The 25,382-nt window shown below is 53.9% G+C and overlaps 1 protein-coding gene and 1 pseudogene across 1 annotated transcript; one reads left to right on the top strand and one right to left on the bottom strand.

Annotated features, from left to right (window-relative positions):
- Window positions 1-1,382: 1,382 nt before the first annotated feature.
- LOC143272667 (large ribosomal subunit protein eL18-like) lies at window positions 1,383-12,734 on the bottom strand (annotated as a pseudogene).
- Window positions 8,596-24,201, top strand: Rbbp8nl (RBBP8 N-terminal like). The gene is made up of 14 exons (XM_076571347.1): window positions 8,596-8,727; window positions 14,026-14,160; window positions 15,591-15,633; window positions 16,358-16,453; window positions 16,713-16,825; window positions 17,235-17,307; window positions 17,443-17,585; window positions 17,676-17,758; window positions 17,982-18,148; window positions 19,077-19,776; window positions 20,046-20,172; window positions 20,824-20,885; window positions 20,974-21,091; window positions 22,845-24,201. The coding sequence occupies exons 2-14, from the start codon at window positions 14,100-14,102 to the stop codon at window positions 22,970-22,972; spliced, it is 1,914 nt and encodes a 637-aa protein (XP_076427462.1). The 5' UTR covers window positions 8,596-8,727; window positions 14,026-14,099; the 3' UTR covers window positions 22,973-24,201.
- Window positions 24,202-25,382: the final 1,181 nt, after the last annotated feature.

Raw genomic sequence — 25,382 nt, 5'->3', positions numbered from 1 at the left:
AGGAGGAGGAGGAGGGGAAGAATCTCGTGGTGCCTTCCTGACCTGCACACAGTAGGCACTCAGCAATAGCACCCCATTCCTTACCTCCAGTCTTCACACAGTGGGCAGTCAGCAGAGGGCACCCTACCCCTGCTCCAGTATGTGCACAGCACGGCTCTTAGCAGGTTGTAAACAGTTACCAATGAGCATACTCATTCAGTGGCTGCAGTCTCTTTGGCCTACACTCACAGGTCCTACAGGACAGAGGGTAGACTACAAATGTACTCACCGAGGCCCCCCATGATGCCTGCCTCAGTATCCTCATTGGCAGCTTCAAGCCTGGGCTCTGAGGCCTAGCTAGGCACAGAGGAGATGGGTTACATCCTCTCTCAGCCTGGAGAATGGGGATTTTCCCATCCCTGCACTCAGGGCCTCCCCACATGTAGCCGTGGTCCCCTGTGTGGACTGACCTGTGTCTCTGAAGACTCACCTCCTCCTCCTCCAGGAGGCATGGCCTACCCAGCTCACCCCTAGGAAGGCCATGGAGGCCTTCAGTCTTAAGATCTGAACCCCACATCCCTGCACTCTACCAGCCAGCTTCTTGCAGAGATGGACACAAGGGCACAGGATCCCTGGAGGACCCGTTTAACATGATATCTCGAGCATCTAGTCCTAACTGTAATTGATAGGAAAGAGAGTGGGACTGAGGCAGAAGGACAAACACAGACCAAATTCAAGGCTGGGCCGAGATGTGGCTCAGCGGTAAAGCACTTACTTAACATGTATGAGTCCCTGCAAGTCACCCCCGACACCACCAAAGCCAAAAACCAAATTAAATAATTGAGGCCACCTTGAACAACTTAACAAGATTCTGTCTTAAAATGAAAAAAGGCCTGGGGATGTACCTCAATGCTTGCATAACATACACAAGGCTCTGGGTTCAATCCCCAGGACCACAGAAAATTAATAGAAAAGTAAAGATATTTTTATTTGCAAGGGGTTTTTTTGTCTTTTTTTCCAACATCCAAAGCTTTTTTTTTGAATCCAGGGCCTTGTGCTTGCTAGGCAAGCGCTCTACCACTGAGCTAAATCCCCAACCCAGAAAATTTTTCTTTTTCTTTCCTGGAACTCACTCTGTAGCCCACACTGGCCTCGAACTCACAGAGATCCATTTGGCTCTGCCTCCTGAGTGCTGGGATTAAAGGCGTGGGCCACCACCACCCAGCCTTTAAGAATTTTTTTATTCGTTTTACATACTAACCACAGATCCCCCTCTCATCCCTCCTCCCACTCCCTCCCCAGCCTTTCCTCCCCACCCCCCACTCACCGCCCATCCCCTCCTTGGGAAGGGTAGGGGAGTCAGCAAAGCCTGGTACATTCAGCTGAGGCAGGTCCAGCCCCTCTCCTGCATCAAGATTGAGCAAGGCATCTCACCATGTGTAATGGGCTCCAAAAAGCCAGCTCATGCGCCAGGGACGGATCCTGATCCCACTGCCCCTCAAACAGACCCAGCTACACAACTGTCTCCCATATGCAGAGGGCCTGGTCCAGTCCCATGCAGGCTCCACAGCTGTCAGTCTAAAGTTCATGAGTTCCCACGAACTTGGTTCAGTTGTCTCTGTAGCCAAAGATTTTTTTTCCCTTCTTTTTTTAATAACAGTAAGATCCAGGGTTAGTTTTTGTAGCCATGGCTAGCCCTTCTGCCTCTGGCACGTTCGAACTTCCGGCCCTCGGAGAGGTCATAGGGTTTGGTATGGCTGTGTGTGGTTCCTGGGACCTTGCCAAAATGCCAGTACACCTCTTGCCCCTTCAGAGGACCAGACAGGAGCACAGTGCCACGGCCCTTGGGAGACTCCAGGGCCAGCTGGTCGAAGGTGGGGATCTCACCCCCAACCTTGAGGATGCGACTTCAGGCCCGGCTGCCCACCACAGTGCACACACCTTTAGTTTGGGCACTTCAAAAATCCAAAAATCAACCACAACTGCCTTGTTCTCTGGGCCAGGAAGCTTCATCTTTCGGATCATCCAGAACAGGACCGAGCTGGCCGGTTAGTGCGACTCATAAATAACCTTTTCCACACAACCTGATTGGAGGTAGAATTCGTTTGTCTGGCTAGAAACCTGGACAGCGTGACCAGCAGTCGCAGGTCCTGGCTCTCGGGCTCCCTGTGCCGAGCCTTTCGGTCCTTGTTAGTTGAATGTTAACACCCATGATGGCACCTCCTGCTCGGCCAGGTCCAGAAATCTATTTGCAAGTTTTTGTAATAAAGTTTTATTATTTATTCATTTATCTCCTTAATGTGTATGGCTACAATGTAATGTGTGTTTGTACACCACATGTGTGCCTGGTAATCTCAGAGGCCAAGGGACTGGAATTAAAGATGGTTGTGAGCCACCATGTGATTATTGGGACTTGAAACCAGGTACTCTGGAAGAGCACCGTAAATAAATAAATAAATAAGAAAAGAAAGGAAAGGGGGAATACGGTGAGGGTCACGCACAGCTGCCCTGATTAGTGGGGGGCTCCTTGTTTACCCAGTAGCTCCTCTCACCACCACACCCAGGGTAAGGGAATATGTGTGTGTGCACATGGGTAACTGTGACTATGTTCTAGTTTCCTTTGTGTTGAGTGAAGGAAGGGCTTATTTAGTTTACACCTCCATATCACAGTCCATCTTTAAAGAAAGTCAGGGCAAGAACTTGAAGCAGAAACCATGGAAGGACATTGCTTGCTATCTTGCCCACATGCTCATGCTAGCTCCATTTATACAGCCCAGGACCACCTTCTCAGTTAATCGTGCCACCTACAATCAGCGGGGGTTTCCTATATCAATTAACCATCCAGACAGTCCCTCACAGGCTAATCTGATCTAGGCAATCTCTCAACGGAGGCTCCCTTCTCAGTCGACTCTAGACTGTGTCATTGACAGTTTAAACTAACTAGGACTGTGTGCATGATGTGAACACACAGGGGTTAACACACTGTATGCATGAAGTATATGCAAAGGGGTAAGTGAGGAACGGGTGTGCACACACCCACACAAGCATATGCAGCATAGCCAGACTTCATGCTCTGTCGGGACCAATGCTTTGCCCCAACACTGTCCAACATTGTACCCCAGGACCTAGTCATCCCCTGAAACATGGGTAGATGGATGGATGAGTGAATAGACTTTAGGTGTCTAGGGCTTGCCCAGGTTTGGGTGGACAAAGGAGAAACTCTGGAAGAGGCCCTAAGAGGCCATACTCTGCTCCTGTCCAGTAGATAGTAGGTAATATGGAGTCTCCAGCGGCTGACTTCTCTGGCTCCAGCCTGCCTGGAATATGGAAAGGGGACAAGAAGTAAAAGCATGTGGGTTAGGGATTCCTGTGCACCCTTCCTAATGCCAAAGACCCTGACCCCTGACTCATCATGAGGTCAGAGCAACTTCCCCAGAACCATGGCCTCCTGGACCAGCCCCCTTCTGAGAAGGCTTTCTGCAGGCTCTTCCCTGTGTTGGCATCTCCTCCGTCTTCAAGCTCAGGACAGGCTTTAGGCTTTGCTCAAGGTCCCCCGGGAAGGGTGAGAGGACTGATGGGGCGTCCAGCAGCCTGGGCACTAGGAGAGGGTTCTGGCTGCATGCAGGCACAAGAGGGGCTCCTGTAGGCAACTGAACAAGGCTTTGTGGGGGCTAGTCTTGTATTGTGGGTGGTGCCATCCCTGGGCTGGTGGTCCTGGCTTCTATAAGAAAGCAGGCCAAGCAGCCATGAAAAGCAAGCCAGTAAGTAGCACCCCTCCATGGCCTCTGCATCAACTCTTGCCTCCGGGTCCCTGTCCTGTTTGAGTTCCTGTCCTGACTTCCTTTGATGATGAACAGTGATATGGAAGTATAAACCAAAATAACCCTTTCCTCCCCAACTTGCTTTTTGGTCATGGTGTTTTTGATGCAGCAGTAGAAACCCTGACTAAGACAGCCATAATGCTGGAGTCCTCATCAGCCATATAGCCAACATGTACCAGATCTGGGATCTGGGATGGACATCAAATGCCTTGAAGGGTGGTACCAAAGACGAGTTGAGCCTTAAATAGTTGCGGGTCACTAAAAAGATGAAGGGGGTCTGGTAGTAGTACACCTACCAGCTCCATGGCTTTCTGAAACAAATGTTTACTCTCATCCACTCAGAGGCTACAGAACTGCTCCCACCAATCAAGTCTGAAAAAAAAATAAGGCCAGCCAGTATGAGAGCAATAAAAGCAGAAGCGTCTCCTGAGGCCTGGCCCCAATCGCAGCATGTGAACTGTGGGCACACCTTCAGTCTCACCCTTCATTCCGGTCCCCCTCTCACAAGGGAGGGTCCTTGAGTAAGGCACTTCACTTCCCTGGCCTCAGTTTCCCCACCTGTCAATCAGAGAGGAGTGAAGAGGTTAATGCAGGAAAAGCACTTGGCCTTCAGCAAGACTAGACAGACAGTTGTTAGCATCCCTGTCACTGTGGCGATCACTCCAGTAAAGTGGTGAGAATAGAGGCCCTTAATACAGAGGACACCATGCCAATGTCCTCCAACATATGCTCACCATCCAGCCATGACCAGAGGAGAGGGATCAAAGATCCCTTGGTGGTGTTAGGATCCAGGTAGATGTCGCCAGTAGGTGGAGTATGAATGCAATTGGCCCCCATAAGCTCTTAGGGAGTGGCACTATTAGGAGGTGTGGCTTTGTTGGAGTGTGTAAGGTCTTGTTGGAGGAAGTGTGTCACAGTGGGGCAGGCTTTGAGGTCTCCTATATTCAAGCTAATCCCAGTGTCACAATGCAGTTCCTGTTGCCTTCCTGCACACCACTACGCTCCCTGCCATGATGGTCATGGACTGAACCTCTAAACTGTAAACCCCCACCTCAATTAAATGTTTCCTTTATAAGAGTTGCCGTGGTCATGATGTCTCTTCACAGCAATAGAAACCCTGACTAAGCACCTGAACATATTCTTACAATCCCGTGTCATGTCCCTAAGTACCATCCCTCCTTAGTTACTAACAATGTCTCAGTAAGTCGATGTTGGCTCAGGTGTGACAGTGGACCACTGGAGGGAGGAAGTCTGCTATGGAGGAGGCTGTGTTGGGGGAATGGGGGCAAGACTGTACTTTCCTAGCTGTTTTACTACGACCCTAGCGTGACTCTAAAATTTAGCTTTATAATTTGTTTGAGACAGAGTTTCATGTGTCCTAGGCTGGTCTCAAACTTTCTATGTAGCCAAGAATGACCTTGAATTTCTGGTCCTCCTGCCTCTACCTCCTAAGAAGTGAGATTACAGACATGATCTACCACACCCAGTTTATGCAGTGCTGAGAATCGAACCCAGGGTTTCATGCATGCTAGGCAAGCACTCTACTAACTGAGCTACATCAGCCTAATTTTTACTAATTTCATAAAGCCCAATTTTATTGGTGGATGTAGTGGTGTACACCTGCAGTCGTGGTTCCTTAGGAGCCTGAGAGAGGAAGACCACTCCATTCTAGGAGTTAAAGACCAACTTGGACCACATAGCTGTGTCCCATCTCAAAAAAGAAGGAAAAGGAGGAAAGAAATGAAGAGAGGGAGAAGGAAGGAGGGATGGAGAAAAGGAAATGAAGGAAGGAGAACAGAGGGAGGGAGCGAGGGAGGGAAAAATAAAGATGGGAGGAAAGGAGACCAGCTTAGGCCTGACAATAGACCTATAATCCTAGCTGCTTGGGAGGCAGGCAGTGGAAGTCAGAAAATTCAAGAACAGCCTGAGCTACACAGAGAAACCCTGTCTCAAATTTAATTAAAAAAAAATTCTTTTGAGACACGGTCTTACATAGCCCAGGCTGGCCTCAAACTCATGGAAGCATGCACCACCATACCTGGTTTATGTCGTGCTGGGCATCAAGCCTAGGGCTTCATTCATGAGAGGCAAGCACTCTACCTACCGCGCTATATACTCCCAGACCCTCCTATTTTTTTTCTAAAGTTTTAAGAGCTGGGAATGTAGCTCAGTGGTGGACCAGTATGTATAAGGCCCTGAGTTCTATCCCCAGCACTATTAAAAACAAAAACAAACAAACAAACAAAATCAACCATAATGAGGCAGAGCTGCATAAAAATAAGCTGATGGTCTTTAATGTACAGGATGAATATTCCCTAATGAATCCTCCCACACACAACCACAACCAAGAAACTGACGGTTCATCACCCAAGAAGCCAGCTCCTGGGCTGCTTGTCAGTGGAAATCCTGTTTTCTACGCCTATGCTGCACTTACCCACACGGAGCAGAGGTGTAGACATCAGAGCCCTGCCTCTGGGTTGGCAAGTTTTCCATCTCAGAGCTTGGCTCCTTTGTTTATTCACCGGCCAGTCCATTGGGGGTGATTATAAATATAGCTGCTGGGACATCAGCCTGGCTGCTGGACAGGGCCAATGTGTGTGTGGACCTCTGAGAAAACAGCCTCTGCTCAGTTACTAACACCATTCTGTTAGCACCATTTCTCTGTCCAGCCAGCCAGCCCCAAGCAGGAAGGGTCCTACTACTGAGCACCCACTGAGGCAGACCCTGGCAAAAGCTTTAGCTCAGGGCTCCTTCCGAGCTGCCTAGGAAGCATACTATACAGACAGGTCCCTGGCCAAGAGAGCTTGTGACCTGGGTGGGGCAGGAGCTGGGAACAGAGGAAGCAGGACAGAATTGCAGTGTCCAGACTCCAGCTCTGGTCCAGACATAAACCTACATTGCTGGTGTGGAGTATGTGACTCTTCCTCCCCACAGAGAACCCACCAGATGCGTACACGCAACCCCCAGACATGAACGCACAACCTCCAGGCATGTACATACCCCCTCCAAGCATGCACTATGCAGTCCTGAGATATGCACACGCAGCCTCCAAACATGTACATACAACCTCCAGGCATGCATACACAACCCCAGACATGTACACACAATCTCCAGGCGCATACACACAGCTCCCAGGAATGTATATACAGTCCCCTAGACATGCACACAAAGCCTCAAGACATACGCATACAGCCTCTAGCCTGCAGACCCTGCCTCACATACAAGAACAAGCCCACGTGCATGGCACACATGCAGAAGCCTGTTGAACATGCACAAGCTGAGGGACTACAACCAGCCACTTTCAGATGCCGATACTTGAGTACCAGATCTGGCTTAGCCATAGGCTGCTGCACAAGATGCCTTAGGCTGGGGCTGACAGAAAGCAAAAATGTACCTCTTGTGGTCCTGGATGCTGGAAGTCCAAGGGCAGATCTGTTGACAAACTCTCTATCTCATCTGGCCGGGGAGCTGCAGTTCTCCCATCTCTCTGTAGGAGCACTGGTGCTATTCATGGGGACCCACCCCTATGTCCTGATTGCTGTCCAAGTCTCCCAGCCTTGGGGTTAAGATGTCAAAATATGAGTTGGGGCGGGGAGGGGGGGGACTTCAGATCTTAGCCTAAAGCAAGCAAAGCATCCATCCACGTCCACACAACTTTCTCCAGGCATCAAACTGAGCCCACACAGACCATGCCCACTCCCTCCTGTGGTGCACATGTGAACAGATACACACATACTGAACAGGCAGACACGGCTCACAAGGGCCCAGTCAGCAGGTGGGCAGACGGTGTCTACAGTGCTCTGTGGCCTAGAACTTTCCCCTTCCTGGAGCCTAGACAAGGTCATCTTGGAGGTAGAGACAGTTCATCCTTGCCCATGCCCAGAGCCAGCTGCCAGCAGCAAGAAGTCTTCTGTCCTTCAAGACCCGGGACTTCTTCCTCTCCAATGAATGGGGTTGCTCTGATGGACCCTCACTACCTACCTTCTGTGTCCCCGTGAACAGGGGAGTCCCCTTGCATCTGGGCAGAGCCAGAAAAGCTGAAGTAAGGGATGGTGATAGGCAAGTGAGCAAGAGGGAAGGGGACAGTAATGTGGGCATCCAGGGCTTCAGAGGACACCGCCTTCTGCACGAGTGCAACCATGATGTCACTGTCTAGAAAGAAATAGCATGACATCAGTACCTGGCCCCTCTCCTACCTCGAGCCAAGCCACCTCATACCAAGCCAGCTCTCTGCCCCATTTGCCAGCCCCAGGATTCCACCTGGCTGGGGCATCCAGCCTGAAACCCAGAGATGCCCATCCACTTGGGACATCCACAGACCTGAGGCTTAGCCCCTGCCCACCTCTACCACAAGCAGAAGCCAGCTGTCTGTCTCAGCAAGGGCATAGTGGGTACTGGACAGTCCCCAACCCAGTGAGGTCTCTCTGAATAGTAGTCTCCAGAGCCATAGGTCCTGGGGTTTTTTATCCACAAGCCACAGACCAAGAGACCTGGATGTGGGCAGCATGATGGTCTTTTAAACATCTGACCCCTAAGTGTCAAGGCCAAGAGCATCTCTTCTTCCTTCATAAATGCCCACACACCCTGGCTGGGCCCCTAGGCTAGCCAGTCCAAGGCCCCACAGGATGCTCCGTGTGATGGTCAAGCTAAGGCACCCAGGCAGGCAGCTCGGATTATGGGGAAACAATCCAACTCTATGCACATGGCCAGCCGGTTCTTCAACTCTCCCTGAGATGGCCAGACCAGTCAGGCGGCTTTGGGCAGTCCCTGCCTCCTAGCTGCTCCCGGCTGGGAGAATCTGAAACCTGTCAGGCGGGTTTGGTCAAAATTCTGTCTTGCAAGTTCATACTGCTTGCTCCTATCTCTCCCAGGAGGGGATCACTCAGGACCGAGGCCCCTGGAGGTCCCAGGCTGGCCAAGTGGCCATGTGAGTACCGGCTACAGCAGGCAGGGCCCTTCTAGGAGCTGGGTGGACTGAAGTTGTTGGAGTGCTCAGCATGGGGCTGGAGACCCAGCTCAGACTTCAGAGCAGGAGGGCCGGGAGGCAGAAGGCAGGAAGCAGGCTGGGAGGCGGGAGGCAGGGACAGGCAGGCTGGCCTGCCTTCACCTGTGGGAGGTATGGAGGACTACCTGATGCCTGGTCCTGGGGACCAAGCAAGGAGGAGAAGGGCTCAAGGGTTTCCTGGGCAGCAAAAGCAAAGCCTGGCATGGCACTGTGGCCCCACGCTCTGTGGAGGGGTTCCAGGGCCTAGGAACAGGCTGGGTGTCTTATTCCTAATAGGCACCGTGTCCTGGAACTCTCACTGCCTAGCTCTCCATGGGCCTGAAGACTGTGCAGCCATGGGAATGAGGAAAGCACAGTGCCAGGTCCAGCCACCCATAGCTCTGAGCTTGGCAGGGGGGCATTGCCAGGCCCTGGGGTTGGGTCAGTAGCTGCAGTACTGTAGCAGGCAGTGGGAGACAGTAGGATCAATCACCAGCCTACTGGGTCTCCTGCCCCCAGGCCTGCGAGGCTGGAGTCAGGTTGCAGGGCCCTCTGCTACCTGAGCTGCAAAGCTGCCTTATTCTTTTACTTACACCCAGGCAGGCAGTGTGCATGCAAGCGTGAGACAAGCAAAGGTCTGTGTCCACCTGCCTGTGTGTACACAGCCATCCCTAGCCCCGTGTAAGGGTTGTGTGTGTGGCAGGGGATGGGCTGAAGTTGTGCAAAGCCATTTACTTTTGGCATGCATACATAGATGTAGGTTTCTCCAACTGAAGGTGTTGCTCTATCTGTCTGTGGTGGCTACCTTTCTATGGGGTTTATGTGTCAGAAGGATATCAGAAACCACCTTCCCAAGGAAACCTCTCTACATACAGCCGGCCACCCAGACTGACCCAAGGGGTTGCCAGGAGGCCTGTTTGTGTCTAGGCTGTATCTCTTGTGAGCTGATGATTGTAGATAGATAACATCTCTGAATCTCAAATCTCTATGGAATAAGAGCTGCCATGGGTGGCTGTGAAGAACATGTGGGAGCACATGGGGCTAGAAGCACCCCAGATCAGGCATGGAAGCCCCACCACATAGCAGGCTCCTCTTGTCTCCCCAGTCACCACCACCAGATTTTTGAATGGGAAAACCAAGACACAGCCAGACAAGCAGTTTGGCTAAAGCCACTAGGGGAGATGCTTTGCCCATCACTGCAGTCTCCCACACAAAGAATGAGAGGAGATGGAAGCAGCCAGACTCTGGTTCAAATCCAGCCTCTGCCTCCTTGCCTCCAGCCAGCTCCATGTCTTAGAGGCTGATTGCATAGCATGGGATACTCAGTACTTCCTCCAAGGCCACATGGACTCCAGTCACATTCTGGTGGTGTTCTTGGCCCTGGAGTGGCCTGTCAAGGGAGACAGCAGGCCAGGTAATAGCTTGGCTTTCTCGGCAAAGTGCTGGGAGGATGTTAACATCCCTGAGCCAGAAAATCCCTCATGAGGTTCAGGGTGCAGAGGTGCTGTGGACAGTGGCATCTGCTGTCATCACTACCACTGCGGCCACTGCTGCTTTTCGTGCTTTTTGTGCGTGGGTGGACATCAGATGGGTTGACCAAAAGCTTGTCTGAAACAGACTGAGGGTCTGCTGAAGAGTCCTCTTCCCTTGAGCACCTGCTAGAAGAAAGGGGGCCGGGCATTAAGGACAGCCAGACAGGGTGGATGTCGTCGTCTCTGATTTCGCACTCTGGAAAGGGAAGGAAGCCAGCTACCATCACCCACCAGTGACAGGGTCCAGGGGCTCCAGTTACCTCAGAGAACAACACCCAGGTATGGCCACTGACCCACCACTTGGGCTTTGCCACTGGCCCAGATGGCACCTGGTCTTATTGGGAGTTACAGCTGGGGCCATGAGCCCTCACCTGTAAGGACTGGATGGCACCTTCCCTGGGAATGGCCACCAAAACCCATGGACTAGTGAGCATTTTGTGGCCACCGTTGATGGCAGGCCTCTGCTCTGAACACAGGGAGGGATTTGTCCTCCTACAAAAGGTCTTTTTGTTTGTGAGACTCAGGCCGGTCACAAGGAGAGAGGGCATTGTTAGCCCCTTGGGGGCTGTACATGAGGGAGATAAGAGGCTCAGGGTTCCCTCTGTCACACACAGAATATGTGTCACTCGCCTTTTGCCTGGCACATGTGATACTGGTGGGAGCCTTACAGAAACCGGATACAGGACATGGGTGTGTCATTACCCCCAAATGAGGAAACAGGAGCTCAGAGGTTAGAGCAACTTACCCAAGGCTATACATAGGAAGGACAAGAATCATATTCAAAGCCCAGGCTAAGCCCGGCGTTGGTGGTGCACGCCTTTAATCCCAGCACTCGGGAGGCAGAGCCAGGCGGATCTCTGTGAGTTCAAGGCCAGCCTGGGCTATCAAGTGAGCTCCAGGAAAGGCGCAAAGCTACACAGAGAAACCCTGTCTCGAAAAACCAAAAAAAAAAAAAAAAAAAAAAAAAAAAAAAAAAAAAGCCCAGGCTAGCACTCTGGGCTGGGGTAGTGGCTCTGCTCTGGGACACCGGCCTGCTGGCCTGCTGTGATTGGCAATGGAAAACCCCTGCCTCCTCTCAGAGGGCAGCCTGGGGAGCTGTGAGGTGCAGAGGAAGGGTCTGAGGTCCAAGTGAGGCTCCTTGGAAGCAGGTGAGCCTGAAGAGCAGGTGGGGACCCTGAGAAGCAGGTGTGGGCTCTACCGAACAGGTAGGGCCCCATAGAGCAGGTGGGGGAGTCTAAGGTTCAAGTAGGGCTCCTGGGAGCTCCCTTGGGGTAGTGGAGGCCCCCGCAGAGAATATAGGTGCCCTAGAAGGTACATGGGGACCTGAAGGTGTGGATAGGGGCCCTTGAGATAAGGAGCGATCCCATGGAGCAGGCAGAGATTTTTGGAGCAAGTGAGGGACTGGGGGTGGGAGGGCAGAAGGGGAGGGAACCTGAGGTTCAGTTGGCTTCCTGGGAGGCAGGCAGAGCTTAGAGTATGCCTCCTGGTGAGAACATGGATAGAAAGCTTCTGCTGTCCCTCAGGCTTCTTCACTGTAGAGTGCTTTCCTAGGCTCTGACTTTAGGGACATGCTCTGTTTGGTTCGGGTGAGCTGCACTGAGTTGGTTTGAGTAGCACTGAATGTGTCCATGTAGACGCTGCATCTCACATCCAGCCTCCTGCCTCTTGCCAGCTTTGATTCTGAACACACCCCCACCTCTGCCCCTGTATCTTCGCAAAGGGAGGCAGAGTAGGCCTGAAGGTGTGTAGTGTCTGTGTAGGTGGCAGCTGCTCCCAACTTTATACCTGCCTCCCCAACTGCCCAGCCAGCAACCAAAGATGGAGCTGAGGCTGATGAGCAGCCTTGACCCTCTACCAGGTGCTTCCCAAGGATTCAGTGCCCACACAGACCTTCCAGCCTGGATGTCAAGAGTGAGGCCCTGTCTGGAGACCCTAGGGCTCAGGGTTAGGCTTCAGGTCTCTGCCTACCACCATCACCACTCTGTGTTTTGCAGCCCCAAAGCACCCTCACACGCTCCTGGGTACCACCCTTCTAGGTTGAAGACTGTACCAAGTCTATTACTCTTGCAGGCTTCTTCTCACTTCACAGCTCCCTCCAGCCTTGGCCTCTGAAAAGACCCACTACCACCCAGAGTGCCCCGTATTCCCAAGCTGCTAGCCACCTTCAGCAAGCCTAGACTCACAGAGCAGGCCTCCTGGGGACAACCGCTCTGCGGACCTGTGGCACAAGGCTTCTGGGCATGGGCTTGTGTATTTTTAAAAGCCAGGTTCATTCTACCCATGGTCACCCATTTCTACACCAAAATGCCAAGGCTTGAAGAACGCACCCAGGCGACTACTACCCTCCATTTCCTTTCCCTGCCCAGAACCCCAAAACTCCAGAATGGTAGAAGCTGGACACAGGGACACCATAGGCATGACAGGGGCCCAGGAAACTGACTTCCACTTTATCTCAGTCATATGTGTTTCTGCCATCTGACTACCAGGGAAGTCATGTCATCCCTATAACAATGTTACCCTGGATCAGGATGACCTTGCTTGGTCTTGCCATGACCCTGGGTCCCTGGACAGGATGTACCATCTAGATCTGAGGGAACTAAACCAGGGTACAGCAGAGAATTCAGGACTGTCCTTGAGGAGGGAACCTTGAGAGTAACAGCTGAGTGGTGTGTGTGTGATAGGCTAGAATGAAGAAAGGAAACAGCATATGGCCCCAGAGCCCATACAGACCTCACCCAAGCCTACAGGCACCTCAGGATCCCTTGGACTGCTCCTCTACAGGTGTTGGCCCAGCCCATAAAGCAGGCGCTAGAGGCCTGGGGAGAGCCACCCGCTGGGCGAGTCTGAGTGGAATTGCAGGTGCTGGCTCAGCCCCTTCCTAGCCCTGTCTGGCCCAGCCAGCCGGTCCCACCTCCTGGCCTTTAGCAAGGTAAGGCCTAGACAGCTGAGCATACTGGCCCTCTGGAAAACATCCCAAGCTCACACTAGCTGAATAAGCAAGGTCTGCGTTCAAATCTACTTCCCCCCATGAAAGAGGTGGGGGCAAGACCTCTGTGAACCTCAGTTCCCTGGAAATGTCTCGAGGATTCAGTGGTTACGGTAAAAGTGATACCTGTATTGAATTCAAGGAGGAAAAAGGGCAGCTAGAGTCATGTGACCTAGGACCGGGACCCTCAGCCTCTGGCACTCAGTGTTGGGGTGATTAGCCAACCCTCAAGGACATCCCTCCTTGAGATGAGCCTCAGCTCCCAGTCCCTAGTTGAGGGACCTCCCAGTTCTTCATTCCCGTATCCCCACCTAAAAACAGAGCTACCAACTGTCACTTCCACGACTGTAGCCAGCTGTGGGGAGTTGGAGCCCAGGTGGGTCTGTGAACAGTCTGGGAGCCCACCTTCTTCCTCGTTTCTGTCCCCACACCATAGAGTTCCTGTGGCCACCACAGCCACTGTATGACACAGCGGCCACCACCCCTCCCCCAACTCCTAGCCCAGCCTCCAGAAGTCAGTCTGCTTAGTGCTCTGGCCCATGCAGACTCTACTGTTAACCATTTCATCCTCCACAGTCCAATCTTTAGCCATTCACTCTCTACCCCTCCCCCTGGGCAGCCTCTCCCATTGAGCAGATTTGCCCCACACATGGAAAGTTCACCTACTTGTCAGCCCATAACCCCTACTTAAATCAACCCTCTCCCCACTCCCCCTCTCTACAGGCTGGACCCAGAAGGGCAGCAGAGGTCCCAGCCCTCCTCATAGCTAGTGCAGAGTGACCAGCGCACAAGGAGCCATGGACAGCTTCATGGAGTCGCTGAACAGACTGAAGGAGGCCCATGAGAAGGAGGTCCTGGGTGAGTGGCTAGTAGAAGGCTCCACTGTGCTCATAGGAAGATGGTCTGGGAGGGGGAGGGTGGTCTGTGAAGGCTGGGGAGCTTCCAAGGATCCCCTCTGTACTCAGTAAGTCTATCTGGAGAACAGAATCCTGACCCAGGGACACAAGCTGCATGCTCAGGGTTCAGAAGGCCAGGCTGAGCCCAGACTCGGCTCAGAGCACTTCCTCATCAGAATGTTTTCAGACCACACCCCATGGTGTGGACCAGGAGAGGGACATGTCCAGGGGTCACCATCAACACCTCGTGACCACAAGCTGCATCCAGCCCCCAAGCACGTCCCTGCGCAACGCCCCCTCCCGCAGAGGGAGAGGTTGCCCACTCTAGAGGATCCTAGGGCCATATGAAGTGTCTCCAGCACTGAACAGACACCTCCCCCTCCCCTCCAGGCCCTGCTAAGTCCCCTACTGGTCAGGGCACCCTCAGCCCACCTCATTGTAATTCCAATTCAGTCCTTGGAGGCCTTCCAGAAAGGGCCATTTGAAGGTCAAGGAAGCCAGACACTCCCTGAGCCTCAGGGAAGAAGCCAGTCTGCCCTTCTGGGAATCCCTAGGCCTACCCAGGCTGGGATCAGCCTCATTGGATCCCAAGGAGGTGTGTCAGTGAGAACTTGCTCTGAAAGCCTGCTGACGGCACACATCTAGTGTTAGGGGAAATGTCCCAGAAGCAACGGAAACAATACCTGACCGGATGTGCATGGGGATACAAGCTAGGGTCAATAGGAGAGGTGAGGCGTCAACACTGACCAAGAGGAGACCAGGCTACTCCCTAAAGAGGACCGGACCCTTTTTGGGCAATTGGTTTGGGCTGGCAGATAACCCTCATCAACCAAGGGACTTGGTTGGGTACACAGGAACTCAGGGTGGGGCAGAGGCTGCCGAGCCCCAGGGGCAAAGAACTTGCAGCTGCTGAGAAGGTAGATGCTGGCCCCACCCTAAGATCATGCTGATCTGAAGACTAAAGAAGAGAAAGACAGGTGCCGGGTCTTCCCATTCCATTCTCTGCACCCAATAGGCATTGGAAGGTCCAGAAGTTAGGGATACATCTAGCTTCCCTTCCCTAACACTGGCACTACCCACCCCCCAAAAAATTAGCCACTCTTGGGTGCTCTGCTCCTATCAGGTGGCCAGCCACTTCCAGGACCAGGGTCTCTGCCAACCTCTAATCAGATACTGAGCTAGGGTGCCAGGCCTCAGTTCAGGAAACCAGAGCATCTGGGCAGCAGGTGCAGATGGGGTGTCCTCCCCAAACCCTTCCAAGGCAGATAGCAGGAGTCTGGAGAGGATCCCATGTGACAACCAGGAGTTTGCACGTCACGCCTCAGCCCAGGCAGTGTTGTGAGGGAGCAGCTGGGCCGGGCCTAACCTGCACCTTTCCCTCCTCTCTGCCAGGCCTGCAGAACAAGCTGCTAGAACTGAACTCAGAGCGGTGCCGGTGAGTCAGCCCAGCCGAGCCAACAGAACAGGAGGGCAGCTGTTCTCCCAGGCTATGGCCACCCACACGGCCCCCAAGGGCCCAGGATAGCAGCGCAAAGGAAGAAGGGAAGCAGCAGGGCAGGGAGGCCAGGGAGTCTCTTGGCCAAGGTGGTAACTACTTATGGGTAGAGCCAGAACTGGACCGTGGACATGTCAGCCCCGAGGGAGACCCAAGGAGACCAGAGCACCAGTGACAGGACTTGTGAGGTCCAATGCACAGCCTCAATTGCCAGTGGTTTGCCTGCAGGTCACCTTCCTGTGTCCCATCTCTGACTAAACCAGTGGTTCTTAACCTTCCATAAAATTATTTTCATTGCAACTTCATAACTGTAATTTTGCTACTATTACATACCATAATGTAAATATCTGTGTTTTCCGATGGTCTTAGATGACCCTTGTAAAAGGATTGTTTGACCCTCTCCCCACCCCAAGGAGTTGTGACCCACAGAGAAACAATGAGAAACAATGAACTAGACCAGGGTCCATATGTGCCATAGCTAAGGTAACATGAAGACAAGACAGGCCAAGAGAACAGTTCTATCTGGGAGTACCGAACTGAGCCTCCTTTGAAGGGCCACACTCCAGGACAGGTTCCCACAGGGAGCTGCCAGGGATGACCCACCCAAACCCAGGCTATGCTGGGCATCAAGACCAGCAGCCCACCTCAACTGTTTGCCACACAGGGATGCCCAGAGAGTAGAGGAGCTCTTTGCCAAGAACCACCAGCTCCGGGAGCAGCAGAAGGCACTGAAGGAGAACCTGAGGGTGCTGGAGAACAGGTGAGGTGCCTCCTCCCAGAGCCAATCTGGGAGGCTTTAGCACAGACCAACCCAGTCAGATGTCTTCAAAGTAGGGATTTGCAGGACCTTAAGAGAACCTTCTTTCCAAAATTCCTTCCAAAACTTAATTGCACATGGGTTACTAAGCCCTCCTCAGCAGGAGACAGGCCGGGGGGACCATGGAACACAGCTGGGAAAAGCAGGACATATCCTGGCAATGGGGCAGAAGGAACCAAATGTCAACTTCTCCTGTCCCCAGGCTGCGGGCTGGCTTGTGCGATCGCTGCATGGTCACTCAGGAGCTGGCCAGAAAGAAGCAGCTGGAACTGGAAAGTGCACGCCTGCAGAGCCTACAGCATCTCTGCATCCTCAGTGAGCCACACCCACAGGCCAGGGACCCCAGAGCCTGGCCAGCCCACACAGAGCCACAGGGAAAGGAGGAGAAAGCATGGCACACTCTGGTTCCCAGACACGTGGGATGAGGCCCCCGGTGACCTGTGTCTCTTCTCACATCAGTTCCTGGGCCAGGGCAACCCCACTCTCCTGACCTTCCTGGGGGAGCCCTAGGGACAAGCTGGAGTGCCGGCTTCACCCTTCTGCAGACCTCAGGCAGAGGTTGACTCAACACCATCCCACCGTCCACTCCTACAGCCAGTATTATTATACTCCCTCCTGCTATGTGCCAGGCTAGAGCAAGACAAGGAGGGCTTCCCTGGTACTGTGGGAGTCCCTTGTCTCCAACCTGCCCCGTGGCCTCACTAATCACCAGCCCTCTTTGCAGCCAATGAGATGAATGGGCTGAGGGAAGAAAACAAGCTCCTGAAGGAAGAAGTGAAGAGGCTTCAGAGCCTGGGGTGAGTGGGACAGCACAGGCCCAGACACCTGCTCAGCAGGCTATGTCTTCCTAGATTCCTGCCCCACAGAGCAGCCTGGCTACCCTGGGTACTCCAGCTTCTGTAGCCTCATCATCAGCCTTGTGTCTTCTCCAGAGACAAAGCTGCACCCCAGGCCTGGGAGGGCACCTCAGGGCCCCCATCACCCATACCTCTTCCCTCACCCGGTAACCGGAAGGGTGCCACCGAGAACCCCCCAGGAGGCCCGGAGGAGGCTGAGGAAGAACAGCCAGGCACAGGTCCACAGGGTTGGTGGGGAGGCTGGGAGATTGGGCACTTTGGGGATCCCACAGCCTCTCCCAAGCTCCCTCTCATTCTTCCTCCCACAGAGAAGGTGTCAAGCCACAAGACATCCCCCATAGCCAGAATCTCCCCAGCTGCCAACCTGCCTGAGTCACGAGCCCTGGACATGGTGAGGACATGTGTCCTGACCCCTGCCCGCCCCCTAAACACTCAGTTGCCATCCAGGCAAGCGGGCTGGCAGCCATAGTCCTGCCATGTGCAAGTACTATGTGCCAGCTTCACACCCATCAGGTCTGTCCCCAGGCCAGACAGGGACACTGAGCCTCATGGGAGGCGGGGGAGGCCAGCCCGGGGGAGGCGCCCTGCCAGGCTGACCTGCCCACCCTGCACAGAGCCCTCAGTGCATCTCCAACCAACTGCACTCGACAGTAGCTGTGGTGCGGCCAGGCTCCCGGGCCTGCCCACCAGACTGTGGCACTGCCAACGGCACACCCCCACCGCCATCCACCAGAAGCAGCCCACCCAGCCCAGCATATGAACATGGCTTCCCTGTGGACAGGTAAGGCCCTACCCACTGCTGAGAGCAGCTCTCTGCTGGCACCCCACAGCAGAGAACCAGCAGCCTGAGGAGTGCTGCTCAGTATCTCTCCAGGAAACCTGCCGTCCCCTGGGTTGACTTTCTGGACATCCAGGTTGACTCACAGTTCCCACATCTCCTGCATGACCAGGCCATGGTAGAGGCAGGACTCTGGTATACACCTTGGCTAGGGCACTCAGAAGACCTATGTAAATCCCGAGTCTTGTTGCCTAGCAGAGCCAGTGGGGCTGTGGGAGATGGACAGGATGACCAGACACCCTAGGTAGCTAGTACCCCCCCACACACACACAGCCTAGTTCACTTCCTGTTGCTATGATAAACAAACTCTGTCCAAAAGCAACTTAAGGGAGGGAAGGGTTTATTTCAGCTCCCAGGTCAAGGTTCCTCACTGAACAAGGCCTGCTTGCTGTTCTATGCAGCATTACCTCTATCAGGGAACTCACCGCAAGGATGTACAGCAGGAACCATGGAGGACGATGCTTGCTAGCTGGCTCTTACACTTACGTTCAGTTAGCTTTCTTATGCAGCCTAGGAGCATTTGCCCAGGGGATGGTGCCATCCACCATGGGCTGGGCTCTCCTACATCAATTAATAATCAAAACAATCTCCCATGCATCAGCCAATCAGATCTGGGCAGTCCCTCAAAAGAGACACTCTTATCAGGTGACATTGTGTCAAGCTGACAGTTAAAATTAACTAAGGAGGAACAGGACCCAGTGTCCAGGCTCTGGGTCTTCTTTGGCCCAAGAGCCACCTTCTATACACCGTGACCTCAGGTGGCTTGCCTGACCATCCATGAAGTGGGGTGTCTGTTGTGTTCCCTCTGGGAGCTCACTTAGCCAGCCACTGCTGGCCAAGGGCCAGTGTCATCATCCTTCTCTCCCTCTAGCTTCCTGGGGGTCTCCCGGCCATCAGCCATAGCCTATGAGACCCTGAAGCGCTCCCTTCAGACGGATCGCCTCTGCCTTCTGAATCGCCACCTGTCTCTGCACCTGCAAAGCCCCCACAGCAGCCCCCTGGCTCCTGCTATAGCTGCCCGTAGCCCCCTGCCCCAGGGCCTGAAGACTAGAGAGGCCGAGGCATGGGAGGAGCCGGGTGCCTTGGTGGGCATACAGGACCCACGGCTGGAAGGAGCACTGCAGCTGCTGCTGGTTCAGCAGCAGCTGCGAGCCCGGGCACGGGCATGCAGTGCCAGGCTGAGGGTCCCGTCCACACAAGAAGACGTGCCATCTTCCCCACCAGCTGGCTCGGATTCTGAGAACTCGGAGAGTGAGGCCCCCAGGACAGCTCTGAGCACAGAGGCCCAGCCTGATGGGTGGCACCCTCAGTCCACAGGCCAATGTAGCCCCCCAAGGAAGGAGATACATGTGACCACTCAGGACTGTCCCCCAGACAAGCCTCTGGACCTCTCTGACCGGGGACGGTGTCGGGACATCCCCAAGTCCACTCTCAGCACCACAGCTGGCCACACTCCCAGCCCCCAGCTGACCACCTTGTCCAGACCCGTGATTCACAGCCCCCATACTCTCAGCAATGGCAGCAGCACACAGACCAGAGCTCGGGAGCCTGAAGAACACTCCACTCCCAAGGTAAGGTCCCAGTCCTGTTCTCGTCCTCTGTGCCACTGCACTGCAGGATGGCATTAAATCTCCTTGGGCTGCCTTCTCTCTGTCCCACCAGTTGGTTCCAAAGAGCAGCATCGATATCCTGCTCATCCTTGGAAAGGATTAAATACCTACTACAGCCTGAAGATGGAGTTGGCTCAGGGACATACATACAGAGAGAGAGAGACAGACAGACAGACAGACAGACAGACAGACAGACAGACAGAGTCAAAACATTAACTTGCCTCTCCCAGGATACCTCACACCCTCTCCCAGGGACCCATGCCAGCCTGACCTCTCCTGGAAGAACAGCAGAGGAGGCTGGAGGAAGGCCCAGGCCAGTGCCCCACCTGCAGAGGCCTGACACTGATGGGACCACAGGTAAAGTCAGCACTCAGAGCACCAGTCCAGTGGGAAGGGGTGTGCAGTGGGAAGGGGTGTGCAGTGGGAAGGGGTGTGCAGTGGGAAGGGGTGTGCAGTGGGAAGGGATGTGCAGTGGGAAGGGATGTGCAGAGGGAAGGGGTGTGCAGTGGGAAGGGGTGTGCAGTGGGAAGGGATGTGCAGTGGGAAGGGATGTGCAGAGGGAAGGGGTGTGCAGTGGGAAGGGGTGTGCAGTGGGAATGGATGTGCAGTGGGAAGGGAGGTGCAGTGGGAAGGGAGTTGCAGTGGGAAGGGAGGTGCAGTGGGAAGGGAGGTGCAATGGGAAGGGATGTGCAGTGGGAAGGGATGTGCAGTGGGAAGGGAGGTAAGTGGCAGCCTGTTGGCCTCCAGTCTCTCCCACTGTAAATAGAAGCTGTGAGGCTCAGAAGACATTTCTCTATTCACATTTGAGGAAGGGAGGGCCCCAACCCACAGGGCTGTGGGAGCCAAGCAGGAGGGTACCTAGTAGGTGAGCCTGGGTTCAGATCTCCAGCAAGAGCCCTGGGACAGGTTACCAGCCCCTGTGTGTCCTCATCTGAAGAGTTAGTCTCCTTGTCCTGGGACAGCATGCCCAAGCCCACCAGGCTGGCTGATGCCTTTTGTGTCTTTCAGAGCCCAGCAAGGTCAGGTCACAGAGGCCAGACTTGGAGCAACTGGAAGAGTCAGACACCAAGGTGGGTCCTCAGCCACTCATTCAAGGTGGCCCTGGCAGATGCCCAGGCAGGAAAGGGGGTGTTCCTGAGTGTGTCTCCCTCTGCCCAGGTGGGTCTGACCTCTGAAGCAAGTGCAGAGCCTAGCGTGCTAGGAGAGGGACATGCTGAGGACCATCGGCAGGGGCCACAACAGAAGAGGAAGCGGACCTCAGATCTTGAGGACAAAGGTACTTACACCTAGGGAGGACATACAAGACCACAGGGCTGCTACAAATAGTGCAAGGTATGTGGTAGGTGCCTCTCCTAGACACCTGGAGAATGGTATCTGGGGACCAGCTAGAGCCGGATGGAAGCCCTGAGCCTCCCTAGCAAAGGCCTCTGTAAATCCTGACCAAATGACCTCCTGGCGATACGTGCTCCTGGGCCTTAGCCTCCTTCCCTCAAGAGGACCGACACCAAAGCTCCATAAAACTTCAGTGGGATAGGAGTGGAACTGAGAGGGGCCGAGGATGTAGCTCAGCTCGTAGAAGGCGTGCCTGGCATGCACAAGGCCCTGGATCCTACCCCAACACTTAAAAAATTGACATCTTCCACAGAAAACAGTATTTTAGTTTTTTTGTTTTGAGACAGGGTCTCATTATGTAGCCCTGACTGGCCTGAAACTTACTCTGAACCAGAGAGACCTCAAAATCAGAGAGATTGTCCTGCCTCTGCCTCCTGAGTGCTGGAATTAAAAGCATGCACCACCACACCCAGCCCCAGGGAAATATAAATCACATTGTCATCTTAGACTACATAGTAAGTTAAAGGACATCCTGTGCTACTATGAGCCCCTGTCTCAAAAAGGGAGGGGGAAGAGAGCGGAACTGAGGACATTTATTACTGTCCCCCGGGAAGCAGCTCCTTGGGACTGGCATCCTTGGACCCTCTTGTACACCTTTGGGCAGCCACATCCGCTGGCCCTGTGTTTCTTCAGTGTTAGGGTTGCTCACGTGTTTGCCCAGGGCGGTGCCTTTGAGCTCAACTCTGCCCGATAAGATAGCAGGAATCTCAGCCTGGTCCTGGGTATGAGAATCAGGACACTTCCTGCTCCAGTGCACAATGGTGAGTCTTTGAACACCTAAGCCAATATGCATGTGGCCTGTGTTTGCCCAGGCTACAGCTCAGCAGGCTGGGCTGGGGCCACCACAATAAGCTATTGTTGCCGGAAAGAGACTGACCGCAGCCTGTGTTTGCTCCGAGTGGAGGCCTGGGCGCCTCTGTCATTTCCAAGCACTTCCTGCTGTGTGCGCATGGAGTGGGGTGTGGTCCACTGGGTTCCCAGTGTGTCACCTTCCACCTCTCACACTGAGCAAGCCAGCCCCCCTTATCCTCCCAGGTAGAATTGGGCAAGGGACGGCTGGCACCAGGCGCCCTGTGGGTGGCACTCCTCCATTCCGGGACGCTGCCTGGTAGCCAGTGAAAACAAGCTCATGTCTTGTAAGGGTCATGCTCCCACTTGACCTAGCACATCCCAGCATTATCTTGAGCCACGCAGAGTGGAAGGTATATGTAGGTGTCTCCGCTTTGGGCCTACAACTCCACCCGGCAGATAGAATTGACACTGCTTGACAGGTGGGGGAACTGAGGCTTGATGTGTTAATTGGCCCCAAACCACAGGTCTGCTGCATAGACCCAGCATCTCAGAAGGTCCTGGGTGTGACCTGCCCAGAATCAGATGCCCCTGCCTTGTAGTCACAGTCCCAGCCACCCCAGCAGTGAGGAAGACGATGGGTCAGGCTCTGTGAGAGGTCTGGCCCCTTTGCTGTTCTCTTGTGCTTCTCCTCACGCGCTCCAGCCATTCAACACCTTGTTAGGAACAAGAGTGGCCCACTGACTTCACGGAGCTGAGCTTTGTTGAAAGCTAGAGAAACATCTAGGGAGGACATACAAGAACACAGGGCTGCTGCCATGCCTCTTAGAACTTCATATTTCCCACAGCCCTCAAGAAACCATCTCAAGGGAGGAGGAAACCAAAGGAATCTCTGACCCCAGCAGACAGCCCCAGGAGCCCAAGGGACATGGAAGACTTCAGCCTCTCCCCCATTAACAACTGCCAGGAGTCCTAACCCACCAGACTGAGGGACACTGCATTTGCCCAGACGTGTCTCTCTGTCACAGACTGTTGCTTGCACAAGTCAAAGCACCCAACCTGAAGATAGCTTGGAACAGTCAGAGCACCCAGGCTCTTCCTACTTTCAGAGAGGCTGGTGCACCACACCCCCCTCCCAGGTCTCTGGACGGCTCCTCCCCCTCTCAGCACTGTAGGAAGATGGGACAACACCTGCAGGCAGGATAGGGAATAGGGGGAGCCTCCGTCCAGCCCCACCCCCTGCTTATTTTTCTAGGCAACGCCCCCACCTCCCGACGAGCAATCGACTCTGCAGACTTTTCCAGGTCAGGAAGGAAGCCTCAGACAGCGGTCTCAGGCGCCCCCTTGTGGAGTCTGAGCAAATGCAGCCAGCAAAGGGGGGGAAAGGAAGGCAGTGTGCCGGGTTAGATGTGACCTGCGGAGAGCTCAGAGAAAAATATGAACGGCATCGACTCATTTAGGCAGGTGATCCAGGACTAACTGGGTCTAAGCTCAGGAAGACAGAGCAAAAGCAGCCCTTATGTTCTATCGAGCCCCCGCAGACAACCTGGTGCTGGTGAGGAGGAGACTCAGGGACCTGTGTGTATGAAGTTTAAGAACAAAGACAGGCACTGTGGGCAAATGGGTGAAAGCACCACAGAGTCAGGGCCCAGTGTGGGGAGAGATAAGGAAGAGAGAAGGTGACTTGGGGAGGTCAAGGAAGGCAGCGTCTAAAACTTTAATTTGGATTTTGAGGGGTGAATAGGAGTGTGCCAAGCAGGCAAAGTTCCTAGTATGCTTTTATAAGTGTCTAGATGCCTGCTAAGATGTCAGGGTGAAGGCCGAACAGGACTCGCTTGACCATGACTTCGTGAGGAAGGCCCGAGCTGGCCTAGTCAGGTAGAAGGGACCCCAGCACAAAGAGTCTAGAGAATAAGAATTTCAGTTGTAAGAGTCTGAAATTTCTGGACCTGGAGAAGCTGTCCCTGGGACTGAGTAAGGCCTGGGCTTGATGAGGGGTACCATTCTCCACTGGGCCTCTCAACCTGCCACCTGAAAGTCCAGAAGACTAAATTCCAAGGGATATGGGGGGGGGGCTGTGCATGTGTGCGTGTGTGTGTGTGTGTGTGTGTGTGTGTGTGTGTGTGTGTGTTCAAATAGTTGCTACATGTTTCTTAAGTTTTTTCAAAATTAAATAAAACACAAGCTGTATGCTTTATCTACTCTAACCTCCTGGTCAAGTTTGGTCTGTGAGGGAACACACCACAACACCACACCCAGGAAGAAGCCAAATTCCTGCCAAAAAATGTCCCTCAAGCACCCCAAGGATCCCACAGTGCCTGCCAGCATTGGGGTCCAGCTCTAGGGCTCCACATCCATGGCACCTGCTGAGGACGCATGCCTCCTCACCATCTCCATTTGGCCGCGGCTTCCGTCAGCCACACGTTTGTTGTCCTCTCCCCCTCAAGGACTGTGCACATTAGCAACAGGACCTGGAGCCACCATGCCACAGGCCCAACACTACAGTGCCTCACTCATCCAACCCAAAGCAGCTTAGGCATACAGCTAGTTCGTCATTGCTACTGGAGACCCAAACTCAGAAAGGTGAGTTGCCCCCATGGTCGCTTGCAGACAGTGGGAGCTAACAGCAGCCTGAGTGTCCAGGGCACCACCAGGTCAGCAGACACCATGACCCCTTCCCTCTGACAGAAATGACACTCTCTAGGAGTGCCCACCACACCAAGCCCTGCGTTCCACTAGAAAGGAGAACTGCCCACCTTACCACGGGCTCCTGGCAGAGGTCAGCTTGGAAAAGGCAGGGGAGAAGAGGAGAGGGCAGAGTAGGGATGAAAGAGGGAGACTGCCAAGGAGAGGAGGGGATGTCTGGGGACACTGCCAGTGAGGACTCCTGTAGGTCATACCACTGACAGATTTCTCCCCCAGGCAAAGAAGCCGCTTCCCAGGGTTCCCTGTCCCTCAACCAGCTCCACTCTAGCACCCCCTGCTCCACTCTAGCACCCCCTGCAGTCGCCACAGGACCAGAGCAGGCACTGACCACAGATGGGAACATAAGGGGGATTTTCCTTTGTGCCCCTTCAATGATCCACCAAACACCAAGGTCCCACTTTAAAGACAAGTCCGGAAAGAGCATATGGTGGCAGGATGAAGGCGGGCTTCAACAGCCTCTCTACGCTGAGGACGGACATACACACACAGCACATAGCCAAAAAGGTCTGTATAGTCAAGGCCTGGCCACTGGACGGCAGAGGAAACTGAAGACTGAGCACCATGCAGACTCAAGGCCACACCCATGCTGAAACTTAGGCAACCCAGGAAGGTGCCAGCTGTCCTCAGACCATAGACGGTCTGCAGACAGTGAGGGATGTCAGGTGGGCCCGCTGGCACAG

The sequence above is a fragment of the Peromyscus maniculatus genome, chromosome 4, assembly GCF_049852395.1.
Source record: "Peromyscus maniculatus bairdii isolate BWxNUB_F1_BW_parent chromosome 4, HU_Pman_BW_mat_3.1, whole genome shotgun sequence".
Classification (NCBI taxonomy): Eukaryota; Metazoa; Chordata; class Mammalia; order Rodentia; family Cricetidae; genus Peromyscus; species Peromyscus maniculatus.
Note: the sequence above shows the minus strand (reverse complement) of the source record. Positions and strands in the feature narration are given on the sequence as shown.